This window comes from Odocoileus virginianus, chromosome 15, assembly GCF_023699985.2.
Source record: "Odocoileus virginianus isolate 20LAN1187 ecotype Illinois chromosome 15, Ovbor_1.2, whole genome shotgun sequence".
Classification (NCBI taxonomy): domain Eukaryota; kingdom Metazoa; phylum Chordata; class Mammalia; order Artiodactyla; family Cervidae; genus Odocoileus; species Odocoileus virginianus.
The window spans coordinates 21,381,956-21,409,644 of NC_069688.1; the positions used below are offsets into that span (position 1 = coordinate 21,381,956).

A 27,689-nucleotide genomic window follows, 5' to 3' on the forward strand; every position below is an offset into this window, starting at 1 on the left:
GTGCTTGCCAGGCGGCCCTAGTGGTGAAGAACCCACCTGCCAATGCGGGAGACGGAGGAGACCCGTTAAATCCCTGGGTCAGGAAGATCCCCTGGAGGAGAAAATGGCAACCCACTCCAGTATTCTTGCCTGGGATATCCCATGGACAGAGGAGCCTGGTGAACTACAGGTCGTGGGATCGCAAAAAATCAGACCTGACTCAGTGACTGAGCACACTTCAGTTATTTGCTGTCTTAAACAACCTTTCTTACATCCAGGGCTTTCCAGCCTTTATTAATTTCTTTCTCCATTTAAGTCAGTGACTTTTTCTCCAAGAAGTAGACCTTCAAAGTTCTTGACTTAACTCAGAGATCTTGTTTCCCAGGACTTCAGGACTTAACTGCTGGAGTTATTAAACATTGTCTCTGAGTGAACAGAAGATGAAAAATAGTGTTCTTTCTGGGCAAAAATAAATTTATTCTTTTCTGGCTGAAAATACTTTTTATTTCCTTCACAAGTGATGGAGCTCAAGAACAAATTTGATTGTTACTCTGCTTATTACCATATAAATAGCTTTTAAATTCAATATACCACTTAAATTCATGCAAATTTTAAAGAGAGGGGAGGTTCTTCCAGAAACAAAATACTAGAATATAAAATTTCTTACACTTCACTGATGAAATAAATTATGTGCATCATAGTAGTCCTGACATTTTGATTAGGCTACATATAGGTAATCTCAAAAGTACATATTAATTCTCAAAACAGTGATCATCAATTTTAATTCATTATAACTCTCTTGATCATTTATAGTGTTAAGGGAAAGATAATGAACAGACTGCTATATCTGTAGATCATGCTTTGTTGTCTCATAACTTTCTGATGTTTTGTAACAACCAAATGATAAAATATTGATATCCAACAAGATAACTAAAAATAATTTAAATAGAGGCCCTCTTATACTAACTTAAAATTGTGTTTTAAAAATTCTTTCATTGCTCAAGATATTTATTTTCTTGAAATCAAAAGGTACTAAAATATGCAAAGAATAAGGAAAATAATACTTAGAAGAAAAAGTAAACCAATGGAAAAGACCCAGAAATGACAGTGTTGATGGAATTATCAGATAGAACTTTAAAACAGACATTATGTTCAAAAGTAAAACATGAGTAAAATGAGGAGACAGATGGAAACTATAAAAAATAACTAACAGGAAACTTTAGAGCTAAAAATCACACAGAATAAAAAATTCTCTGGGTAGACCTAACAATGGATTAGATACTACAGGAGTAATAACTCTTGCAAAGGCAAGAGCTGCAAAGGCAACAGAAATGAAATGGGAGAAGGCCTTCCCTGGTGGTCCAGTGGCTAAAACTCCGAGCTCTCAATGCAGGGGACCTGGATTCGACCCCTGGTCAGAGGACTAGGTTCCACATGCCACAGCCAAAGAACTTACATGCAACAACTAAGATCCAGTGCAACCAAATTAATTTAAAAAGAGAGGGAGAGAGAAATGAAGTGGGAGAGACGTGACAATAAAAACTGTGGAAATTGAAGCACAGGGAGAAAAAGACTGAAAAAATAATGAGCAGAATCTGTGTGGCCCTGAGCAATAGTAAACAATCTAATGTAACAGTTGTTTAGTCGCTAAGTCATGTTTTGTGACCCTGTGGACTATAGCCCTCCAGGCTCCTCTGTCCGTGAGATTTCCCAGGCAAGAAAAGTAATTGCAACCTCAAGAAGGAGATTGTAGCCCTTCTTGGAGGCTGAATATGATTTGAAGAAATAATGAGCATAAATTTTTCAAAAGCATCCCATCACACATCTAAGAATAGGTCATTACACCTTTTTTTTTTTTTTTATGGAAAAAGCAGATTGCATATAGATTTGAACATGCTGAATCTCAGTGAAAGATAGGCATTTTCGTTTTTTTTTTTTCTTTTTTTTTCCATTTATTTTTATTAGTTGGAGGCTAATTACTTTACAATACTGTAGTGGTTTTTGCCATACATTGACATAAATCAGCCATGGATTTACATGTGTTTCTCATCCGGATCCCCCCTCCCACCTTCTTCTCCATCCCATCCCTCTGGGTCTTCCCAGTGCACCGGCCCTGAGCACTTGTCTCATGCATCCAACCTGGGCTGGTGATCTGTTTCACCCTTGATAGTATACTTGTTCCAATGCTATTCTCTCAACATCCCACCCTCGCCTTCTCCCCCAGAGTCTAAAAGTCTGTTCTGTACATCTGTGTCTCAAGATAGGCATTTTGAAATACCAGTCCAGAATCTAGGAAAGATTTAAACTGGGGGTTCGTCAGTCTGTATGCAGTGGGAAAGATGTAGAACCCAACCTCCACCCCTCCACGATCCACTGAGATTCTCCCCCTCCACCTCCATTTTCCCCTTTAAAAACTGCCATGGCTGAGCAGAATCTTCAGGGTTGATCTCAGAACATGAGACTCCCTTCTCCCCAGCTTGCTAGTTTTTCTGATTAAAGCAGCTTTCTCTTTTACTGACACTTGCCTCTTGAATGACTGACTTTTGAGTGGTGAGCATCTGAACCTTAGTTCAGTAACAGGCATAGCAACAGAAATACCAGCAATGACCTGTAACACTCCATGAAATGAAAATGTGCTGTGAAGATCACTAGCAACCATGAAAGTGCCTGGTATTTTTTGGCTAGATGTCTTCAGTTTGAAGTGGATACCGGGGATTTAAATTTCATCTCTACAGTGATTTAACCAAAACAAAAAAAAAAAAAGAAAGAAAATGAGAGGGGAAGAGTGATGCTAGATAAAGCACACCCTTCACTCACTGCCCTTCCTGAGCCAACCACTTACAATAATAAATGCAATTATTAAGGGATATTGACAGAATATCTAATATGAACTCAACACTGCAAATGTCTCAGGGTAAAAATCACGTGTCTCAGAATTCTAAAAAAAAGTGTCTAGAAGTCTTTTGCTCCTTTCAGTATTCAAACAGGTAGTTTCTTCCTCTTATATTTAATTGTAGCCTAGTGAGCCCAGCTGGGCATGGAAGGAGTGGTAGAGAATTCCCTAACAGGCAACACTCAGAAATTCCCAGCTGGGATGGGGCTTACCCGTTGGAGAGCAAGCCCAGACACCTCCCCGACCCTGCAGTTTCTGCACTCAGCTTTGTCAGATCGGAAACACCAATCTGCAGATCTAATATATTTTCAAGAAATCCTAGGGAAACTTAACAAGCAAAATTTCCAAAAAATCATAAATCAAGCCTGATTTATTCCCTGATTTATTCATCTTCCAAAGAAACCAGATTAAAAACTAAAACATCTCAAAGCACGTGGATCACATCATTTTATCATTGACAAGACTTGAGGAAAACAAGCATCCTGGTTATCTTTCTCATCAGATTTTTCCTATCACTACTTCTCTGTTGTTTTGTTCTTCTTTCTTTCTATCCTCCCTTCATCTTACTTAAAAAAAAAAAACTTAACATTCAATTGGGAGTTTTGCTAGAGGTATGTTTGTATGCCCATTTTCAAATAGATGATTTTTTGGTAAATGGTGACACAGAAGAGAGAGTCCCATAAAATTAAGGACTCAGGCAGAAAGCAGGAGAGTTGTTACCAGGAGTAGGGGATGGCATGTGACTGTCCAGTGGGTAGAGAAGATTTCTATTTGGGATGAACAGGTTCTTCAAATGGACAGTGATGATAGTTGTGTGTTAGTCACTCAGTCATGTCTGACTCTGCGATCCCCTGGACTATAGCCCACCAGGCTCCCCTGTCCCTGGAATTCTCCAGGCAAGAATACTGGAGTGGGTTGCCATTCCTTTCTCCAGGGGATCTTCCTGGCCCAGGGATTGAAACTGCATCTCCTGAATTGCAGGCAGATTCTTTACCATCTGAGCCACTAGGGATTGTAACTGTAAACACTACTCATTGTACACTTTAAAATGGTTGAAATGGTAAATCCGTTATATATATTTTACCACAGTAAAATTTTTTTAAAAGATGAAAAAAAAAAAGTACAAGCAGCACACCATCTTTCAGACATGACCAATTTATTCAGAAAATTCAAATTTCAGTTTGGCAAAGTATATCCAGGGAAAGAGTTTGGGATAATCACTTCATTCAGAGGCAGCTACATTTTTCTAGAGCTAACTGGCCATGGGGTAGTATTGGAAGGCAAGAAAACAAAACTTTAAAAAATAACTTAGGGTGTATGGGTGATAAACACAAATATCTGCAGAGGAAACCAACAAACAAGCAGCTTACACAACTGAGGCATGAGAAACACTGATGCTAGTAGAAATCCTTTATTCCACTTAGTTTGACATACATGAAGCACCTAATTTTTTCCAGATACTGGGCTAGCTGCCGGGGTCGAGGTGGAAATACAAAAATCACCAAGATGTAATCCCTGTTCTTAAAAAGTTTACAACAACCCATGTAAAAATGAGGGCAACAAGGGAGGTGCCAGAAAACTGCTCAAAAAAACTGGAAGGAGGAGGGCTTACCTCTACTTCTCAGTAGAGGCTGAAGCCGGGACCCTCTTAAATTAGGTGATATGCTTGAGGCAGGGGTGGCATGCCGAGTAAAGAGAACTCTGGTGTTGAAGCACGTCTTGGCAACAGGAATGGTCTCGCTCCTCCACAGCCTTCCACGTGTGACAGGGAAAGGGGTATTCAAAGATGGGCAGTTTTATTTTAACCCCTCTCATCATTAGCCCCCTATAAGAGATTGATAAGGAAGTGAAAAATTATTTTAAAAAAAATCCAATTTGGAAGAGGCAGGACATAGACAAGATATACCGTTTCTTTGTTTTAATGTAAACTCAACTGCTTATCGAGTAACTTAAGTAAAACCATTGAAAGGGGGGAAAAAAATCCCTCTGGCAGCACCACAGTTCATTATGGCAGAATGCTGTCTCTCCTGTTAAAGCCTATGAAGCTAGCTTTGGCTACTGCCAACGGTGGATGCAAGAGCACAAAGGACACTGAAGTCCATATTTTACACACAAATTAACGTCAATAAACAATTCCACCGTAACTGAACACAGATGATGAAGACGGCTTGGAAGAGATAATTGGGGAAGAGAGGTGAAGTCTCTGAAGGCTAACTGATCTAAAAATGACTTGAGATGCTGTATCTCCTACTCAATACAAGAGGAGCAACTGAGTAACAGTCAACTATGTATGTAACATACATCCCCCAAAGAATTCTAACACAACATACTACTAACCGAACATCACAGTTTCTGCTTTTGCAATTTACACAAATTACCTGAATGTAATACTTTAGGGAACCCTTACAAACACAGTATACACGTTATGATATTACGTATCACCCTTAACTTATGAAAGTTTGATTTATATTATCTCAAAGGAAAACTAGTATTTATAAATCTCATTTTCCCACATAATTCATTACTCATTTTAAAAAATAATTTTAAAAAATGGCTTCCCTGTAAGCCTTTATCAATGGTAAATTAGAATGCAAACACCTGCCTGGCTTTGATAAAATTAAAAATAAACAAACAAGAAAACAAGTTTTATGACCAGCACCTCATAAAACCAAAAACCTCCTTTTGAAGTATAAAGTTCAATTCTTCTTGCCTTCTTAGTAAATGTTAATCCAAACCCTCCCCGATCTAGGAACTGTTCTGGTTGGTTACATCACAAACATACAGTATTTTTTAACATTAAGAAATTTCTGATATGGTATGATAAATAAACAGCTAGCTTTTAAAACCAAAGTGACTCGGAGTTCTAGAAGAAATATAATAGCACACTAAAATGGTTTAAAAGTAAAATTAAAAATCAAAATCATGGTCTTATTAATTCAAATTAAAAACCAAAGGATTATGTATCATTTCAGACTTATATACATCAAGATGCCAGTTCTTATAAAAAAGTACTTCAGTTGTAAATGCTAGATTATGCAAAAATAATTTTATATTAATTTTATTTAACTTTAATGATTTTCCCCAACTCTAATATTAAAAACATGAAAAGAACTTAAATTTTAATGGCAAAAGTTACTGTTTTCCCCATCTACTAAAAAAATTTTTTTGTTTTCCCTTATTAACATACAATGCCCTATTGTTAAGGCACAACTTTTTTTTAGAATAAAAATGAAACCATCAATTTATTTTACACAAGTTACAAGGCATACGTTTTTAGGCATACGCTAAAAACAAATAAGTCTTAAATTAAACCAAAATGAAAAATCGTTGCTTCTACTCACAACCAATCGACACACAGCCAAGGTGAGTGAGTGGTTGTGGCTAGATTCTAAACAGTTCCTGTTTTAAACCTGCTTAAGATTGTCTCCAGAAAGCCATTTTCAAGCTGTTATCAAGGAGCGGCAAGTTGGGTATGTTCTTTTCTGAGGAATAGGGAGGGGGTGGCATGCCAGCTTTCTTTACTTACGTTGGGCAGTGGGAGACAGTCATCACCTGCAAAGCCTGAGTCAAATCCAATTTCTGAATTAAACAGCCTGAGACAGGGCGCGCGCTTGCCTGGCGTCTGCTTCCCCGCCTTTCCTCCTCCCACTCTTTCCTCAGCCACCACCCCTACTCAATTTGCACAATATTCAAAGGAAGCACCCAGCAAACAGGAAGAATCTGCACAACTGCTACTTAAAGCACACAAACCACATGAAGCTTATTACTTCATCACATGGCCATAAGCAACTCAATATTTAGAATCAAAGAAAAACACTAAAACTGGGGAAAGGGGACAACTGAATAACAAAGATAAATAGGACATGTCTTGTAGGTCCTTATAATTCCAACTGAAGTAGGGATCAATTATGAAAACTAATAGAGATAGCAAGCTTTCTCCAGCAAGCAACGTGCTTGTATTTTCTGCACTTTCATTCTTCGAAGGATGGGTCAGAAAGGCTTAAGACAGAAGCCTTGGGTTATTCTTGACAGTTACTCTGTGGTTTTAAAGGTTATTTTCCTTTACTTTTTGAGGAGTCTTTGAAAAGTAATAGTCAACTTGGGCTTCATCAGTATTAATCTCCCTCACTGGAATTCTAGTCTCAGTTCTGCCCTAAGATTTCAGCAGCCAATCACAGAGACACAGGTCTGTGAGAGAATTCCAGGGTTAAGTGTTGAGGAAGGGTATATTAGTTAACAAAGAGAAGTAGAAATAAGATAACATATATATTAACAAGTTAGGGAGACATGGAACAAGGTGGAGAGAAAGAGGGGCAGAGGAAGGTGGGACAGCTGATGGATCCTAAGGTTATTTATTGGTGCTACTTTTACTAACTGATGTAGAAAACTCAATTTTAATGGAAAACCGTCCTCTACGGGCAAAGATGACTGAAAGGGAGATCAGGTGTTGGGTAGGCGACAGTCACTAAGAGTAAACATTTTAGAAATACTTGTATTTATGGGAGATGTTATCTGTCTCACACAAGAAGGTGTTTCTTACAGGTGTGTCCTGGCACAATATCCTACATAAATAAATACTGTTCTTTGAACTTATATTAGTTCTGTAATGTATACTGACTTTTAGAAATGAAATGTTTTCAAATGAACTTCTTATAAAAGCACTTAAAACCATTAGTACTATGCTATACTCAACAAATCACAAAAATAATGCATTTGTCAGCCAGTATCCTAATTTTTGCACATGACACAAGCTCTCCACAGTCATTATCTATGTGTGGTTTAATAAAATTAAAAACTAAAGCCAAAACACCATGCCTGCTAATATGAACTAGTCCCATTTCCTAATATCCTAGTCTCTTTCCCCGAAGTTTGACACATCACAATTAGAACACAACACTTACATCACAGGACTCTGGAAACGGCACATGCCTCTGCCATCTCTCCTCATCTCAATGCAAAGTAAAAAGATGAAGCCACTGACAGTTGGCTCAGAATTCCTAAAAGTCCTGGTTAAACACCAGGTACTTCAACTACTAAAACTTGGGATGAATTCTGATGAATAAAACCCTAGCTGTTGAGGCCCACTACCCTGCAGGACTGGTGGCTAGAGACCGGGTAAAGGCAATGTGTGTATCACACTAGGGCCGATTCCCCAACGAGGAGTAAGGACCTCAGACGGTGTGATCTGCAAGCCTAAAGTTGTAAGCACATTCCAACCGGTGAGGATGCCTGCCCTTCCTTTGGTCAACTTTATCTCCAAGACAAGAAAACAAATGGAAAGTTGACCAAGGGTTAAAAACTGATCTAGGGTTAAAGAGAGAGAGAGAGATGAGAAGAAAAAAGGAAACCATGAAACCCCAAGAAATCCCTCTCCTTATCAGTGTGTTATGGAACAAAACCATGGCAAGGTCATGTGAAATGACGGTACTGTTGAAGTGAAGTTCCTGACTATCACGCTGACAGAAACCAGACATCCCAATGAGAGACAGCTCACAAAACAAAGTTCGAATTACAGTGACACTGCAAATATGCCACCTTTTCCAACCAGATAGTGCACACCTGAATAGGAAAAAAACTCATAAAAAGGCAAGTTCAATCATTTTTTTAACCCGAAGGGAAAATACAAAGTATCTCAGGTTACTACTTCGAGAGCTTGGTAAGATTGATCCATTTATTAATGGCAAAAGCCACCTTAACTCACTCTTGATAATGAGGGAATCTCTACAGACATGGCAAATTTTTTAAAAAGTACTAAAACAAGGCTTTTAAAAATAATGAAGGCTAGTTCAATTCACGTAACTTCAAATAACTCTCAGTTAATAACAGAATAACATTATATTTTTATAATGCCTTATAGCATATTTTACCCCTAATGAGAAAAAGTAACAAAATTCTAATGTTAAACCCTGAAACCTTAACCCAAACCTTACAAGTTAAAGATTAAATGTGGGTCAGGAGGGAAAGGACAGAACCATGCACCATCCACAGGACAAGTGAAACTGATTAGCAAGATGACATAAATGTTGAACCCATAGGTACAAATACACGTCTCTTTATAAAAACAAACCAAAACAAACAGAATACACACACACAGAGAAATTACAATGCAACCATCATATATCCATATTCTCTACTAGCTGGTGAACCTGTTATTAAAATTTCAAAGAAAAAAAACAATTTAAGCTTTTTCTATTTTAATCCATAAGAAATATTCGGTAACAGAGAATTTGTTGCATATTAATGAATTTGCAGCTTCTTGTGCTTTCTATCTGAATTAGGGGTAAAAAACCCCCAATTATTTTATTTTCAATGAGATATAACTATATAGTAGTATTAAACACCTACACAAAACAATCCTTTCTTCAGCCCAATTCTATATGAAAGTATTAACAAACTGAAGATTCATGATATTGTGTGAAAACGGTGACTCATAACAATGTAGACTCAGCTATAGATTTTAATTCACAAATATATATATATACGCGCCTTGTGTATGACAACCGTACGAAAATAGTCTCAAAAATAAAGACAATACTTGAGACACGAAGCAACCCATTCTCCCTGATCCTGCATCCTATTACAGGGAAAAGAAGTCTCAGATGCTTCATAAATACTTTAAAAAGTTCGGGATGGCCTAAACCATGCATAGTCTCCACCGCTGCTTTGAAGCCTCAGCACGTCAGGCCAACCGTTCAGCTCCAGGTGGGCTGTGACCTGTCGTCAGCTTGGCTTACTTATGTCCTGTCTTCTCCAGATCTGGGAGCTTTCTGACCAGAGCCTGGTGGTTCATCCTGATGCTGGCCAGAAGCCCCCCTTCAATACCGTCGGAACCAGTGTAGCTAATTTCTTCACCACTCAGGGTGGTCATGTGCCCCCCGAGGGCTTTCAAGATGGCGTTGCCAGCACAGATATCCCACTTTTTGATGTATGTCACATGGATATATAGATCAGCTTTTTCTTGACTCTTATCAGGCACATCCAAGAGTGCTAAAACTTTATAACCTGCAAGATAAACACAGGATTCAGGTTACTATCTGGAAGAGAGGAAGAAAGGAACGTACTGTCTTGAGGATGTTGTTGACACCAGCAAAGGGTATGCAGGAGCTCTCTACACTATCTCTGCAACTGTTAAGTCTAAACTTATTTTTAAAAGTAGTTTTTTTAAAGTCACAGTACAGATGTTAAACCCAAAAGAGCAAAACAATACTGCAAAGTATGCAAAGTAGTTTATTAAGCTATTCTCAAGTATAAATAAACATATGCTTATAATTTTTTAAATTTAAATCTACTTTGTGGTTCTCTTCTGAGAGGTGATATCTTCAATATAAATTGTTTCCTATGGACTATACACTGAAGCTAAACACCCCCAGGTCTCCCTTGAGTGTTTACGAAGAATGGACTGGAAAGGAGAAAGCACAAGATAATGTTACCATCTTAAGTCTTTTGTGTAATGAGGCAGAATTTTAAAAATAAAATAACAAAACAAACCCAGAAGAAACTGGGTCAAAAACCTATTTTATCCTATTCCTGTTGGAAATTTTAGATATCACCTTTCCTAACCAACCTGACAGACTATAAAAAAACAATGAAACCATGTTACGAAAGACATGTATAGGTCAGCAGTAAACTAAAACTGTTAGGCTTAAAAGTTAAAAGCATTACTTTTCTATTACTGTGCTGAAAAAGGTTTTTAAACACAAATGTTTCCTACCATACTTCGCAATTTATTTGAATTAAAACACTTCTGTCATTAGCAAACAACATTCAAAACAGAGTGGGTTAAATCCAGGCATGGCCTGTTTTCACACAGCCCTCAAGCTATAGGTATTTTTTGTATTTTTAATCCATGGCTGATTCATGTCAATGTATGGCAAAAACCACTACAATGTTGTAAAATAATTAGCCTCCAACTAATAAAAATAAATGGACAAAAGAAAAAAAAAAAACCAAGGTGAAGAGGAAGTAAAGGAATATTCAGTGTTATGGAGACTATGTAAGCAAGGATTATAGAGATGGGAATCAATATTGTATGGAAAAGGGAAAATGATTCAGTGTTGAATTGCTTTACAAAGACTCTGACCCTCCAGAAATATTAGTCATCTCCCTCTCTTTAGCCCCTGAATGCGGTCTTATTAAAATTCAAGAGGTTCTCAAGAAAAATAAAATAAAAATAAAAATTGAAAAAAATCAATCAATCAATCTAGTAACAGTAGCCATTAGCCGTTCTAATGACATTTAAGGATGGTTCCTGCCAGCCCCTGCTAAGTACAGGGTTGTGACGGCTGGATCCGTCTTTCTCTCCTTGCGACGGTTACAGCTGCACTAACAGGACAATCACTTCAAAGTCAGATCACGTACAACCACCACCAAAGTCGGGAAGAGACTTGCATACATTCCAGGACCAGAAACCGCTTCTGTGAGACTGCTTCCTTTGTGAGGCTGTCTGTACCCAAGAGGCAGGTGTGTCTGAAATCCCGCTCTGGAGATAACCAAGCAGGACATCAGTCCTGTCCTAGAAGCCCCAGTGTCCACTCTCACTTCTTCCCAAGGACCGGATGCCAGTGAGCCTCCTGACGTGGGCGTGGCCACGCGGGGCACAGGACGGGGGGGCGGGGCCCACCCAGAGCAGGAACGTACCAGCTCCACCCGCTGGGATGATCGTAGTCTGGTTTCCAAAAGTCTGAAGAGCCACCTGTTTGACCATTCCTGAATGCGAGCGAGACACGACAATCCTTGGGGTCTTCTCATTGTAAGAAGTGCGGGCTTTCACATTTGACCCACCGTCTACCATCGCCCAGGCTGGAAAGCAAATGTAATAGCTAGTAAAGGCACCAAGCTTTTTAAAACCAACATACCAGGAGTGACTGGAAAAAACTTCCCAAGAAATCTTTTATCTCCAAACAGGGAGCTTTGGTTTTTCGAGTACAAGGATCATATGTTTATTTTTTACAACAGGCACATATTAAGACAAAACTACAAGGGGCTAGACAACCATGCCCAACCAGAAGAGAGACTAGTAGGTCCTTGCTGAGGAATATCCCGGCTCTAGGGCTCCCTGCAGGGCCGCTGTGCAGTCTTCACTGGACCACACTGCAACTCAACTTCCCCACCTCCTGCCCTCCCTCCCACAAATCTGACCCCAAGAGATTTCTCTAGTAAACATCCTGCAGATAATAATCACAAGAAAATAATAATCAGAAGAACCCAAAGGACAGGATCTTCTGTGATAAGTGACCTGATCTCAACAAGTCAATATCATGAGGAGAAAGGGGACTGGAGGCTGATCTAGGTTCTAGTCTAAAAGAACTTAACATAGTGACCTAACAACCAAAAGAAATGCTTGTCACTTAACTGGACTGTGGTCTCAGTTAACAGGTTATAAAATCCACTTCTTGAACAACTGGGGGAAATGTGACTGTTGGATAAAATTGTTAATTTTATTATTAACAGTACTGTTCTTGTTTAGAAATATGTTTTTAGAGATGAATACTGAAATATATGGGGTAAAAGGTCATGATCTTTGTTATTATCTCTAAAATACATAGAGAAACAAATGAATGAATAAATAAAAGCAAATATATAAAAATATCAACTGTTAATTGAAAGTACATGAAAAGTCATTATCAATTTTTGAAATTATTTGTAATAAAAGTGAAATAAGAAAAGAGAAACAAAAAAATCCTCTAAATTCTTTTTGGAAATGATCAAAAAACACACAATTGTATCAAGAAGTGAATTTGCAATGCTGTATCTCTAGAGGTCAGTATTGTGTAAGAGAATAAAGAGAATACATCTCAGTAGATAGTACCAGAATAATTTAGATAAGAATTACTGATTTAATACTAACAATACATATTTCAGATCACATAAACTCAAGGCATTCAATCATAACATAACATTTATATGGACAAAATTATTTCAAACACCTTAAAACACAGTTAGGTATTTAAATAAATATATGTGAATGATGATGATACGGTAATAGTGATAAGCTAAAACAACAGCTAACAGAATGTGTTCAACACTCCATCTATAAGACATGCCAACAGAAAGTCCGGTAGGAAATAACAAGTGGCTGGTACTTTGTTCCACACACTTCAGACACTACAACTTCTTTCTATTAGCTGCAGATTTCCACTGAGTGGATGGACTGTGTCCACATTTATACATCACTTCAGTAAAATGTGTACTATTCAAGCATCTCTTGCTTCTAAGAATGTCCCTCAGTGAATTAATTTTAATTAAATCTGGTAAGATTTTGATCAGCTCTGTTCTAACTGCTGCCAGCAATAATAATACCTAGCTCCCACTATAGTCAAGTATAGCTACATTCTGGTAAATACACAATACTTGGCAGTTTGTACTGGGCAACAGCAATATGCAGCCTGGATCTGAACATCACTCCCCAAGGAGGGCACAAACCAAACAAACCTTCGATCCAGGAAAGGAAGGTCACTCACACCTAATTAAGGGTGTATTGATTCTTTTGCAATGTTTGCTGACTAGTAAAAGCACCTTATGTTACTAAGCATATGGCTGGGGGGTAGATTATATATTTTTATGGAATAAAGGTTTTTCAAAAATGGACATTTTATTATCCCCATTCTCCCTCCTAACATGAACAGATATGGAAACCAGGACCTATCTGCCTTGCTGGTATCAACTTGCTCTACATCTTCTTTATTGCAGTTCTAATTCTCTTTGGGCTAAGGCCACTTCACAGCAGATCCCAGAATGCACACAACCTCACGTGGAAGAGCCCAGGACCGTATCCCCAGCAACAGCATGATGGAAACAGAGAGGACCACAGCTGCTGGGTGTCCACGCCCAACGGCATTCCCTACACACTAAGGATCACTCGTTTTCATTTAACAGTTTCCATCCTCTAAACAAGTTCAGAAAGCTATGCTTTGTCATACATTACTAGTACCAACACTAAAATCCTCACTGTATCCAGTGAAGGGTGAGGTGGGTTGACTCTAATAATTGTTGAATCACAGCTGAAATTTCCACAGGACCATAAATAATACAGGAAAATGATTTAATAACATTAATTCTTGGAAGCTCTAGCATATTTATTTGTTTTTTCCTAGCATATTTCTTACCTGTATATTCAGAAAATGGCTTATGTATTACTCCTAGCACAGGTTTACCATTTACAGCCACACACACCATAGTAGTAACATACTTCCGAAGATCCTCTACAAGAAAAAAAAAAACAAACAACCATCCAATAACAACAATTATTAAAATAATGTTAGGACTGAATATGAAAATTGAGTCTCAGACACTCAGAAAAGACCCTGTACAAGGGATGTACTCACTAAGTATTGTCACCATTGCAATCAGCAAATCAATTTCAGTCTAGGAAAAACCGTTTATAAAGGAACCTCTCCATAGTCCATGTTTCTATTATCTATTTCTGGAAACTTTTGTTTTAGAATTTGTTACTACTAGATACACATGTTTAGTGCCTTCTCCCTGTTCTCCAAATAGTTATCCACTGAGTGTCTATTTTGGGTCAATTTCCGAGCTTAAGCACAAGAATACAAAGGAGAAAAAGAAGAAGCCCCCACACTCAGAGAATGTACCATTTAGAAGGACAAATACATAAGCCATCAACTTTTATATACCAAGAGAATAAAGAAAAGGCAGAAATCAGATAACCTCTGGGTAAGATATAAGGCCTGGAAGAAAATCCACAGAAATGAAACAGGAGCTAGAGCTGTATGAGACAAGACAGAAACAGGAGGTGGGGGAAGTAACTCTGATTTTGCCACTTACCTTCCCTGGGTGCCTAGGATTTACTATTTTTAATTCTAAGACTAGATGTGTATGCAATAAAATCTAAATTCCCAAAATCACAAGTCAATAGTGTATGGTTTATCTAAATAAATAACTCAATAATGCACACCTCAATATACAAATCAATATATAAATAAACACTTCAATAAAAAGGTGTCCAATAGGAACCATTTTGTTGCTGTGACTGCCAGAAACTTCCCTTCACTAAAGAATCAGTGACACAGTGAGCCACTGTCACTGAGAGGAGGATGCCACGATACAGCGGTCAAAAAAGTCTGACAAGAACTAACTGATCCACTCCAGAAGTTTCAGACCACAGTGCTTTAATCCAGCTCTCTGTCTTAAATCTAACTGGACAAGTTGTGTCCATCTGGAAAAAATATTCACCACCAGGAATATACCACCTGCCCTTGTTCTGGTTCTCTAATACATAAAGGCAATATCCAGTCTGAGATCAATTTTAACTGAAAAGTCACCCGTGTATTCCTGCGTGGCATCCAGTGGGTCAATCCAGACGGTGACGCTCTCTGCCGGCACCTCCTGGGGAGTGGCTATTTCCTTTAGGATGTCCTCAGGAATCTTCCGATCCCACAAGATCACCTCCTGATCAGCTGCATCCACATGTTCCTCCGTATTGATCTGTATCAATGGTTGAGAATGGTTGACAGTTTAAAAGGTTTTAAAGAAAAAAAAAAACACTACTTGGAAAAAGCACAATAGAGAAAAACAATTTAGACAAAATCTCCCAAATTGAAAGCAGATAAATTAGTATTTTTATTTCAAGGAAATTCTTTGCCAATGAAAATATATAAGAAATTCCAGATATGTTGTCTTCCAGTGCTTTCCAACTGAATATTCTAACTTAGCTTGTTGTGTAAGCAGGACAGAGAATCTAGAGAAATATAAAAAGAAACTAAGCACCAAAGAAACAAGCTATTTAAAACTTAAAGATATTTAAGGAAAGAGATACATTTAAAAATGTGACAATGGACTGACAACATTATGGAAAACTGAATACAACAGTTAGAGAAAAGTGATAATGGATTTAAAAGCAGGCCTTCAAAACAATGATAAAGACGTCAATTCTCACATCTGCAAACTGTAGATTTAAAGTAATTTCAATCAAAATCCTTAAAGGTGTTTTTTTTTTTTTTAATCTCTTCTTAGAAATGGAACAAGTCATTTGGGAGAAAGTAGAAAAAAGAAAAAATATATATGCATGTAAACGTCATGGTGGGTGACTTTCCTTAACATATTTTGGCTTTTTCCCCAGCGTCACTGAGGTATAATTGACAAAGCTGAATGTATTTAAAGTGTACAAGACAGGATGATATACATGCACATTGTGCAGTAAGTACCACAATTAAGTTAATTAATCTATCTACCACTTCATATATTTCCTTCTTTTATTTTGTGGTGAAAACACTTAAGATCTACTCTCAAAGCAAATTTCATGTATATAATACAATAATGTAAACCACAGTCACCTTGCTGCACATTAGTTGCTCAGAACTTACTCATCTTAGTTATAAATGAAAGTGCATACACTTGACCAACATCTCACCCTTTACCCCATCCCCTGGAATATGGTAACCACCATTCTACTATTTCTATGAGTTTGACTTTTTAAAAAAAAAAAAAAAAAAAAGATTCCACATATAGGTGACACCATACAGTGTTTTTCTTTGTCTGGCGTATTTCTCTTAGCATAACGCCTTCCAAGTCCATCTATGTTGTCCCAAATGGCAGGATGTCCTTCTGTTTAAAGCCTGAATAGCACTCCATTTTATGTGTATCACATTTTTAAAAGTTAATTTATGCATAGATGGACACTTACCTTGGTCTAGCTACAGCTTTGTCAATTTTACCTTTTGGAAAAAAACCAGAGACCTGTATTGCTGGGAGTGCTCACGGGCCACTTGCGGGGATTCAGGGGTGGAGGGGGTGGCAGGTAAGGAGTCAGTGGCTATGGCAAGCTCCCTGACGGCACCTATGAAGGAAGGTCACTAGCAGCCCTCTGACGACTTCTGAGCCCTGACTCGGGTGCCCCCAGGGCTCCTCCCAACCCTCAGACACACAGGCCGCCTCAGTAAGCCAGGTGAGGTGAGGAACAAGGAGGCCTCTCGAACAGTGTGCAAGGTGTGCACGCACACACTCTTGTGGGTGGAGTCACAGTCTGAGGGGTCTCTCCCGGCACTGAGCTGTACTGCCGTGACAGAGGGGCAACGCAAGAAAAGTCAAAATACTCCTCTTACTCTCGTCAATGCATTTTTGGATTTTTTTGCCCCAGCAGTGTGTTGAAACATCTCTGCTATACTCCCGGACTTCCATAAAGGAACTCTTGTCCATGGGAGACTGCCAAAATCAATGTTCTATGAGGGAGTGACAGCAGAGAATTCCTCTTCTGCCACCTTGCAGATGTTACCAGAAAGCATTTTGGCTACATAGCCCATATCTTAATGACAACACTAGGCCACCTTGGATGATGCAAAAACCACAGAATAAACTTAAAACAACAGATGTGACTCTGGGAAAAGAGAAGCAGTTCCTGGGTCTCAATCACTACTTTTGTTGTTGTTCAGTTGCTCAGTTGTGTCCAACTCTTTTCGACCCCATGGACTGCAACACCCCAGGCTTCCCTGTCCTTCACCATCTCCTGGAACTTGCTCAAACTCATGTCCACTGAGTCAGTGATGCCATCCAACCATTTCATCCTCTGCCGACCCCTTCTCCTCCTTCCTTCAATCTTTCCCAGCATCTTGATCACTATAGTTTCACAAAAATGGTAGCGCCAAGTCTGAGTGGCAACCACTGTGCCTTATGATTAAGATCTCTGCCTACAGTTCATCAGCTTCTTCATATTCTTTCAACTGACTATGTGCTAAAAAGGTTCAGAAATGTGCTTGACAAAATCTTCATTGAGAGTCAAGTCAGGGAGAAACAAGCAGAGTAAGCAAGTAAGAACATAACAGCACCATTACTTGACCTGCTTTTGCACAAGAGCTATTTGTTACCTGCCACTACCATGCCACACCGACAAATTTAACAAACCACTGCCACCATTATAAACAGCCTGACCAACTCAATTCCTTTCCATGCTCCACCAGCTAGCTAAGCCCTAGAAACTCTACCCCCCAATTCTAAACAACTGTCACTGCGCTTCCCAGGTGGCTCAGATGGTAAAGCATCTGCCCGCGATGCAGGACACCTGGGCTCGATCCCCTGGAGAAGGAAATGGCAACCCACTCCAGTATTCTTGCCTGGAGAATCCCACGAACAAAGGACCCTGGTAGTCTACAGTCCATGGGGTCGCAAAGAGTCAGACACAATTGAGCGACCTTTCTTTCTATAGTTAAGAAAATTCTACTGTGAACCCTCTATCTCTCACTTGGATTTCAAAAATAGCCTTGATTGCTCTTGCCTCCAACTGTGCATTCACTGATGCATTCATTCATTCAATAATGATTTAATGACTACATATCGTAAACTGCTTTGGGCAATGGGATATAATAATGAACAAAACAGACCAATTATTGCCTTTAAGAGGCTTTCCTTCTCAACCAGGCAACCTGCCATCTTCCTAAATCAGATGGTGTCGCTCCCTGCTAAAAACCTTCCAATGACACTCACAATGACCTTTGCATAAGGGCTGCCAAGGGCTGCTGACCTGAGTCTGAGGACTGCAGGGGAAACAGTGACTGAAAGCGCCCACTCTGGCCAGACACCAGTGTAACCATTTGCATGAGTTATTTTACAACAGAAGGTCCCATGAGGGATGGGAAACTAACAAGCCACCACCAACTGAAGAAGCTAGGAGAGGTTAAAAGGAAATGCCACATGTCTTACCAACCTCCCAGGATCTTAGGGTCTTGATTTCTTGTTCTTCAGTTCCCTGGAGGGCTGAGACACAGGCAGTAGTGATGAGAGTAGAAAGTGGATGGATTCTTGCTGGAACCCATCTTGGCTGAGCAATGCCTGAGCCACCAGGGAGGACCCTGAGCCACAACGATTGGACAGAGGCAACCCAGAAAATAATCTTATCACCATAAAACCCAAGGCTGTGAGCCATGCGGCAGGCCAGTCCTCCTTAGTTTCTTTACCCTCTTGCTCTCTGCCTGGGCACCCTTCCCAATAAAGTCTCTTGCTTTGTCAGAAAAAACAAAGCAAAACAAAACAAAAAACGCTTCTAAAGGTTTCTCATTACATAGAGATAAAATCCAGACTCTCAAAGTACATCCAGGATGATCTGGCTCCAGTACCTTTTCTCTATCTGCACCTTATTCACTCCATCCCAGACTCCCTTGTTTTCAGAGAATGTACTCTCCTGTTCATACACCTTTCCTCAAACCTCTGTATGGTGGCCTGCCTGCTTTTTATCGTTCAGTTCTGGGCCCACATGAAAGTGCCTCAGAGTGGCCTTCCCTGACAAACATGGCCAAAGCAGGATCCCACCCCACAACGCCAGCACTCTTCCCATGTGATCTTATTTATTCTTCTTCAAAGACCTTGTTAGTATCTGAAATCACCATGTTTGTACATTTGTCATCTACCTTGACCCACCAGAATATAAGTTCTGTAAATTTAAGGTCAGCTTCCTTCTGTACTATAGCTCTGTACTCACTGCCCAAACCAGGGCCTGGCACAGCAGATGCTAAATAAATACTTCGTGATTGACAGCACTAGCCTTCACCAATGTAGTTTCATTTCTTCCCTGTAACACTTTCTATTCAATCTACCTCATCACCCATTACTGGCTGGGTCTCAGTCTTCACCAGGGAATTGGAGAATAAGAAATCAAGACCCTAAAATACAGTAAATGCCATTCATATGACAGTTCAGTTACTCTGGGGTCAAAGAAACGTTGGGTCAATGCTTTAAGAAGGTAGTATTTACCATATTTCTCCATAGATTTATCGAGATTTACATCCTAATAAGTGTTTAGATACACTGTGCTTCCAGTAGGCATTCAACAACTATTTTCTAAATGGATACACAGGGTTCTCCAGCTGTCTTTTTTCTCCTTCCACTGGACAGAAGCCTTTTACTGTCAACTACTACCTCTCAAATATATCCCTAACAAATAATTAAACATGCTCCTGTGTCTTACACCTTAAAAACAAACAAGAAACAAAAAATCCATAGAACCTTCTCTTGGCTAGAATGTAGCACTCTAGCCAAGTTCCTTAGAGCCCAACTTCTTGTCTTTACTTAGTGTCTCTTTTCTCTATTTCCTTACTTCTCATCTTCTTCTGCTTTCTTCCCATCAACAGAATTCTCACAGAATTTACCTATGACCTGCATACAGAACCATTATTAGGAGTATGTGGTCTATCACCACACTGCCTGAGTCCATTCCAGCTCCTCATTTTACTTGATAGGTGACTTACCTAGGCTAGTTACTTCATCTTTTTGAGCTGCAGTTACCTTATTGCTAAAAGTGGATGATAAATATATATTCCTATTAGGTTCTTTGGGTGAATCAATGAGATACTTGGGGTAGTGCTTAACCCAGAGTAAGCACTTAAAAAAAGCTGGCTGCTATTACTCTCACTGTTTTGAAATTAAATGACTGTTTTCAGTTTTTTGTGATCCTTGGTCCCCAGGCCCTCATTTTCCCTTTCACACTTCTCAAGTGTGTACTCCTTTTCTAGCAATTACTCCTGTTGAGAGAGAAGAGTCTAGCTCTCATCTCTGAGGTCAAGGACAGTACAGACCCAAGACTCCTACCAGCTAAGAGTATCATGTTTTATCATCAAATAAATCACTGCCAAAAAGTTTTGACAAGTCAAGGACAGGAGCCCCTCAAAAAGAGAGGTCCCTGTACTTTAAATCAAAACTATAAGCAGCAGCTCAGTGGCTACAAATCCATTCCAAAAACCTATCTTCAGCCTTCATTTTCATCATTATCCAGAAGGATATGAGAGACAGTGCCACATAAATGGCTGCAGTTACTTTTATTTCTACACTGAAATCAGAATTGCCAATGAGTTTAGGAAGAGGAGGAATGCTGCCCTGAGGACTCTCCCAAGATCCCAAAGGAGAAAGGCTGAAGACAAAAGGGAATCAAGAGGTCCTAGGTCAAACTCTGAGTTTTCTTAGAATGTGTACTGCTTTGGAGTGGGGCTTTTCAACCTGAACACCAATTGAAAATCAGGCCAGATCATCCCTTATGAAGGAGGAATGTCCTGTGCGTTCTCGAGACTTTACCTTCTACCTACTGGATGACAACAGCGTGCTGCCTCCAGTTGCGAGAACCCCAAATCTCCAGACATTGCTACATGTCCCCTTGGGGCAAAACTGTCCCCAGTTCAGAGTAAGTGATACCTGCATTATCTTGTTACTAAGGGGTGAACAGCAGACAGGAGGGCTCAAGCCTCTGACTCCATTTGTATGGGGCATCAGGGTAAAAAGAGGATCTGTGGCTTCTCAATGCTAATTTTCCCTAAGGACCTAAACTAAGTGGTACTCAACTTAAGATCTTCACTGAAAAATTTCAGTGAAATTTTTGAAGGTGAGGCTTCAAAAATAACTCGACATTTAAGACTGTACTTCTGGGTGTTGAAGGAAGAGAAAGAAGAAAGGAAAGAATCTAGGACTGAGTCACTACCTAGACAGCTACATCTGGCCTCTAGTCTTAACAACATACCGACAAAAGGAGACAGCTCATCATGATACCATCCTACTCTGACTTCGTCTAAATGAACATAACTTCCTCTATTCCAATCACCATCCAACTAGAACACAAAAAAAGGACCTGCAAACATTCAGTCACAAGAAAACAAAGCTATTTTACATAAAGGCAGACTTTAACATCTGTAAAAAGCTTAGTTTTTGTGTTTAACAAAATGCAGCTTGTCACTCTTGGCAGCAATTCCCTTAGCATTTGTTAATAAGAGAGAAAACAAATGCAGAATCCTGTGGAAGTTACCCACAGGATTAAAGTTTTGGTAGAGGTGGGGTGGGATGGAATTCGCGTTTGAACACACATGTACATATGGCTATACATTTTCAATATTTAAAAATATTTTTGAACTGATCTTTTTTTAAAAAAGTCAACTCTACTTTTATATTTCACTATTATTGCTTTCAAACTTTTACAATTTTACATTTTCCCGAGGAGATCATACTTTAGGTTCTAAACAGCCTCCTAAAGGTAGTTCTAAAGGTACTTCATATAAACTGTGAAGCGAAGTGTCAAGAGTCTCAGGGCTCCCATCGGGAAGGTGGGCAAAATAAATTTTACTTCTTAAAGTTGCTGTGAGGACCAAGTCAAGTCTTACGTAGCAAGGACTATACTAGCTAAAACAGTAATCAATAAATGATTACTATTACTGTTGTTGTAACTGTTTACACCAAATTTTCTGAAACTCCTGTTTCTCCAACAAACTCTTAGTGAACACCATGTGCTTCAGAGAAATGAAAAAGAAATTTTACAAGCACATCTTATATCTAGATGCAAACACAAGGTAAGTAACACTTGTGATGGTAAAGTGCCAAAGGACAGAAGAAAAACATGAAACATTCTGTTTTGCTGGAGAACTATCATGTCAACTACATCTGGTACCCAGCAGCTCATGATATGAAAGCCAAAGTTCCTTCCCGCTGCGAAAAGAAAGTTTAAAAGGAAAGAAAAAAAAAAGACGAAGAAAGAAAAAGGAATAACAGGAAAGACTGGAGAGAGGGTTACACACGATAATTCTACAAAGACAATACTCTCTTACAAGAACAGTAAAAGGTCAGATACCTTCCCCAAAAGCAGCGGTTTACATTTCACTGTTTATCTAATTAATGAAATTCCACTGCAAACAATTTTTCTTCCCCATCGCCAAAACCCATTGTTAGGTGAGTTAACACCTACACTTAGGAAGTACCACCACACTATGTGAGCTCTTCCTCTGGACTGTAATACATTTTTTAAAGGTTTATGCATTCAGCAGCAGCTGCACTGAAATGATAAAGTTTAAAGGTATTAACAACAAATCTGAAATGTCTGTATTTCCATAAGAAAATGTCAATTTCTTCCCCCAGAAACGTTCTTCAATTCTCATTCTTTGGAGTAAGTATGGGCCAGAAGGGTGAAGTCAAATTGCTGGGAATCATACTCCCAAACACTTCCTTGAAGGGCCCCTCAAATATATGCCATCAAGATGGTCCTGATGAGTCCACAGCTAAGGTAAACCGTGGTCACACTAGTCACAAATGCCCTGCATACTAACAGCTATGCAGCAAGACAGACGTCTACAGTTCCTGGTCTTCAGCTGGCTCCTGGCAGGTCCACCAGGAAATGTGTATCGACCCTTCTAGCAACTAAACGCAAGAAAGATAGAGGGCCTCGGTGATTCTAGCCCTATCCTTTCATTTTACAGAAGAGCCCGTAGCAGGGAGTGAAGTTAACTTTCTCAGCCTTCGAATAACAGGGATACCAGACCCCAGAGCTCCAGATCCCCAGTGCCCAGCGGACGCGCACACCAAAGGAGGAAGAAGGGCCGAGTCCACGACCCACGACCTCTCCCAGCTCTTTCACCAACTCTTCAGTGTCACCTTGAGCACCTCAACTTGTGCGTCTACATCCCCAGATCCGCCCAGTTGGAGCCAGAGCCCGACCGCCAGGGGCTGTCGGAGAAGTCCAGGCGCCCGGGCCCGCGCCCACCCGGCCCGGCCCGCGCGGCGCCCACCTGCACGCTGGGGAAGGCGGTCTTGAGCAGGTAGAACATCTTGCGGTTGGACAGCACGTCCCCGCTGGTCATCTTGTCGTCCGCCCCCTCGCGCGTCTTCCCCTTGGACTTCTCGTGGAGGACGTTGCTCTCGCGTACGCGCCGCACCTCCTCGCCGCCGCGCACGGCCGCCAGGACCGACACGGCCAGCATCTCGCGCAGGTCCACCGTGCCCCCGTCGGCCGAGGCCGCGGGACCCGCCGCCCCGCCGCCCGGCTCGCCGCCCAGGCCGAAAAGGCTGAAGCGGCCGGCCAGGAAGCCCGAGTAGAGGTGGTAGAGCACGCCGAGCCCCAGCAGGCAGAACACGGCCACCCCCAGCGGGGACAGGCGGATGCCCATGGGGGCCATGGCGGGAGGCCGGGCGCTCGGGGCGGTGGCCCTCACAGGCCTCCCCGCGCTCCCGAGCCGGGCACCGCACGGTCTATACCGGCGCCAGCTCCCCGGCGCCCGCGCGCCCCATCGCTCCCTCCCGGGAAAGACCGAGCCGCGCTGAGAAGCCCCCCGCCACCGTTCCAAGCGCCCGACTCCCCCGGGGCAGCCCACTCCCCGCAGCAGAGCCGGCCGGCGGGTCTCGCTTCCACGTTAGCCAACGGCCCGAGGTGAAAGGGGAGCGTGGGTGTGTATCCGGGTTACGCGGGGGGGCGGAGCGAGTCAAGCTCCTCCCTCGGGGGCGGGGCGGCCGGCCGGGTGACTGGGAGGCGCTGGTCCTCTCCGCCTGCGTTGCTCTGGTCGGTCGGCGGTGTTCGGGTTTTGAGATCATTACGGGATGTGGCGGAATTACTTCCTGAGCACTGAAGGATGCCGAGTGCTTTGTGGAAATTCAAATTAAATCTTTCTTTGAACGACACACTGTATGGCCGAAATAGACTCTTAGGGACAGTCTAAACTTTCCGTCACTCTGATTACTGAGGAAAGGAGGACACAACGAGGCGTTTTAAATCTATGCCTTTTCGTCGACGCTTGTGTGGACAGAGCCTGTAGCTTTAAATCGCCTCTCGGCGCCCTTCCTGGCAGAGCGGGGAATGGGGCGGGGATGAGAGGAGGTTTCGTTGACTTTCTTCTGCTGGCACCCCTGTCCGAACGCATATGCGTTTAAGTCTGTCTGTATGTATAGATTTTCCCTTGTACCTTCACCTGCCAGAATGAGCCATCCTCTATGCAGGTGAAGAACTTACCTTGGTTCTGGGCTTCCAGTGTGTGAGAATACATTCCCGGCTTTCCTCATTGCCAAGTCCACTTTACCCACACCTTCCAAAGGCTGAAAGGGGAGAGAAATTGCCTGTGAGACTCCACTTGGTGTAAAGATTGTCCCAGGATGATCAGTCTACAATATGTAATCTTTGAATCAATGTAAGCCCTTCATATGTACTTACAGAATCGTTTAAAAGGAGTGACTGCCTTCTACTATGCTAGGGATTTTAGCCATAATAACAAGTGTTCACTAAATTTAAATAAGTATTATAATAAGCATTAATGTTTATCTTCCATCCTAACAGTGAACATTAACGTGAGCAGTATTTTATAAATGTTAGAATATTTATTTAAAATCAACTTAAAATGTAGCCAGTTTTACTGTTTATGGCCAAAAGTCATTGGGTTTAAATGAGCTTGAATATTAACGACCTTAAAAACTGCAGGTATATAGAATGAATTATGAACATCAGTTGCTGAGCAAGTCATCAGAGACAGGCAGGCTTTTACATATTTCCTTAGAGTTTAGGGCACTGATAGAATTTGCATGTGGTTATACAGATACAATAAAGGAAGACCATAGATTGGTTTCCTTGCTTGAAAATAATCACAGCACAAAATCACGTACAAATACAGATCAGTGTGGTAACAGCCCCTGAGTGCTGACAGCACCAAATCTCAAGGAACCGGCACTGTCCTGGTCAGTTTCGGAGAGCAACTTCACAGTTAAGCCAAGCTGCTTTCCAAAGAAATCTTAAAGTGAAGGTCACTGTAATTATGGTTACCGAATCCAGGGATAAATACAAAGACTGGGCTTGAAGTGAAGGCTTAATTAACTTCAACAGAACCACCCCATGAGATCAGCAAAAGATAGGAGTTGGCTGTAGTTTTGAAATATTAAAAGCATTGTGGAAAAGTCTGGTTGAGGTTTGTAAAAATAATCAGCAGTATATTCCAAGGATATTGGAAAGCAGTATTGGGCTATGCTCGCTGGCATTCTACAAAGCCTCAGTGAGACACAGAGAGTTACTAAAAGCTCTGAGGCATTTATACTGCAGGAAAGGTGCTAAGAATTGAGATAGAAAATACTAAGGCACATGCACAGAATGAGAGTATGTTCAAAGATCATAGTTCCAAGAGTTCTAGTATTCAGGTGACAATTGATAACAGCTGATAGATATTGATCAACGGTAGCATGTAATCATGAAGAGAAACTTTATAACAAGAAGAACAGTTTAACTAGTTCTCTGTGGGACAGTGATGTTGTCTTGGAACCTTCATAGGAATTTGATTAAAAGAAATTTGAATTTTCAGTAACAAGTTGCTAGAAACTTTGTTGTTTTGTCACTCAGTCCTGTCCACTCTTTGCGACCCCATGGACCGTAGCCAGCCAGGCCTCTGTGTCCATGGGATTAACCAGGCGAGAATACTGGAATGGGTTGCCATGCCCTCCTCCAGGGGATCTTTCCAACCCAGAGATCGAATCCATGTCTCCCCGTCTCCTTCTTTGGCAGGCAGGTTCTTTAGCACTGAGCCGCCAGGGAAGCCGGCTAGAAGCTTCTATGAACCATATAATCTTCATATATGAAAATTCTATGAAAGTAAATATAAAATGATAGGTTTTTGAATTGAGGTGAATTAATCTTTCAAAAATAATCTTCTATAGGGGTTAAAAATGATGAGGACTGCCTAATGTTTCTTCTGTATAAGTATTGATAGCAATGAGAATTGACAAACAGCAGAAACTTCTTTGACCACCTTCCCTGTAACTGGCTTGCTTGACCCTGCTCTCTACTCTCCATGTGCCCAAACTTAGTAAAGGTATGTGTTCTTGGGGTACCTGCTCCCTCTCACTCCCTCTAGTAGAACTTTATATACATCATGAGTTTTATTTCAACCACATTTTGCCACTGTGGTTATTATTATAAATACATGTAAGTTAAATATCATGTAAAACAGTCAAATGTGAGTATAAAGCTGAAAGCATTAAATGTCCTGATTAAGATGAGTCACCCAAAACAAAAATTGCCATCAAATTAAATGTTGGAGCAAAAACTGTGAAGAAAAAGAACTGTGTAAGTTCAAACAGATGCTGAAGTCAGATTGCTCAACTTTAAAGAAACCAAGTTGGTCATTCTGTGGATGGTGCTTTACCCATAGAGTTGACACTGCAACAAGTTAATAGCAAAGAAAAGTCCTGCCTTATACTATAAGACCAATGATTATATATTTATATCTTCTAAGTGCCTAAGGGACTTCCCCGGTAGCTCAAGAGGTAAAGAATCTGCCTGCCAGGGCAGGAGACACAGGTTCGATCCCTGGGAAGACTTCCTGGAGAAGGAAGTGGCAGCCCGCTCCAGTATTCTTGCCTGGGAAATCCCATGGACAGAAGAGCCTGGCAGGCTACAGTCTATGGGGTTGCAAAGAGTCAGACATGACTTAGCGACTCTACAATAACAACAAAGTGCCAAAGATGTCTAATCTGTTCTGTAATTCCCTGCTTTGAGTTTTCTCAATTAACCAACTCACTCTGATGACATCAGACACGGACCTTTCCTGAACACCTGGGTGATTTTGCTCCTTTCCTACAAGAACCACCTCCCCTTCAGTTCTTCATCAAGTGTGAAATGTCAGACCCACTTACAGAACATTATTATGATCTTAAGTGATTATGAAGATATTCTGGTTTGTCTGAATGACTCCTGACCCCAAAATTTACCTTAGAGAAATATAACATGTTTGTGATAAATCTCTTCCAGTTAGTTTCCTTGTATTTTCCTCTTTTATTTTTTTGTATAAAAGTAAATTTTAGAGGGACAGTTAAATTAACTAAAGGTTCAGGGTAATTGAATCCTAAGTAAAATTAGTTTTTTCTACTTTACTGGGAAAACAAAACAATGAACTGATGGCATTTCTTCATGTTTAAGTATTAAACTTCCAAGAAGAGTATTATTGGTATATGCCTCCCTTAAGTGACTTAATATGATAAAAACAATAATTCTGTTTTTTAATACATCCAGTTACATGATGTTTGCTTCTGCCACTGAAGTTCTCCTTGGTAAATCATGCTAATCTTGGGACAGCGTTTTTCATATGTTAAGACTGTA

The 27,689-nt window shown here is 40.5% G+C and overlaps 1 protein-coding gene across 1 annotated transcript; it reads right to left on the minus strand.

The window, feature by feature from the left end:
- Positions 1 to 4,011: 4,011 nt before the first annotated feature.
- On the minus strand, positions 4,012 to 24,008 carry BPNT2 (3'(2'), 5'-bisphosphate nucleotidase 2). Its single transcript, XM_020880491.2, has 5 exons — positions 23,353 to 24,008; positions 15,154 to 15,316; positions 13,978 to 14,073; positions 11,510 to 11,671; positions 4,012 to 9,874 (listed from the first exon to the last, which is right to left on the minus strand). Exons 1-5 carry the CDS (start codon positions 23,737 to 23,739, stop codon positions 9,603 to 9,605), a joined length of 1,080 nt encoding a protein of 359 aa, XP_020736150.2. The 5' UTR covers positions 23,740 to 24,008; the 3' UTR covers positions 4,012 to 9,602.
- Between the last annotated feature and the right edge of the window lie 3,681 nt (positions 24,009 to 27,689).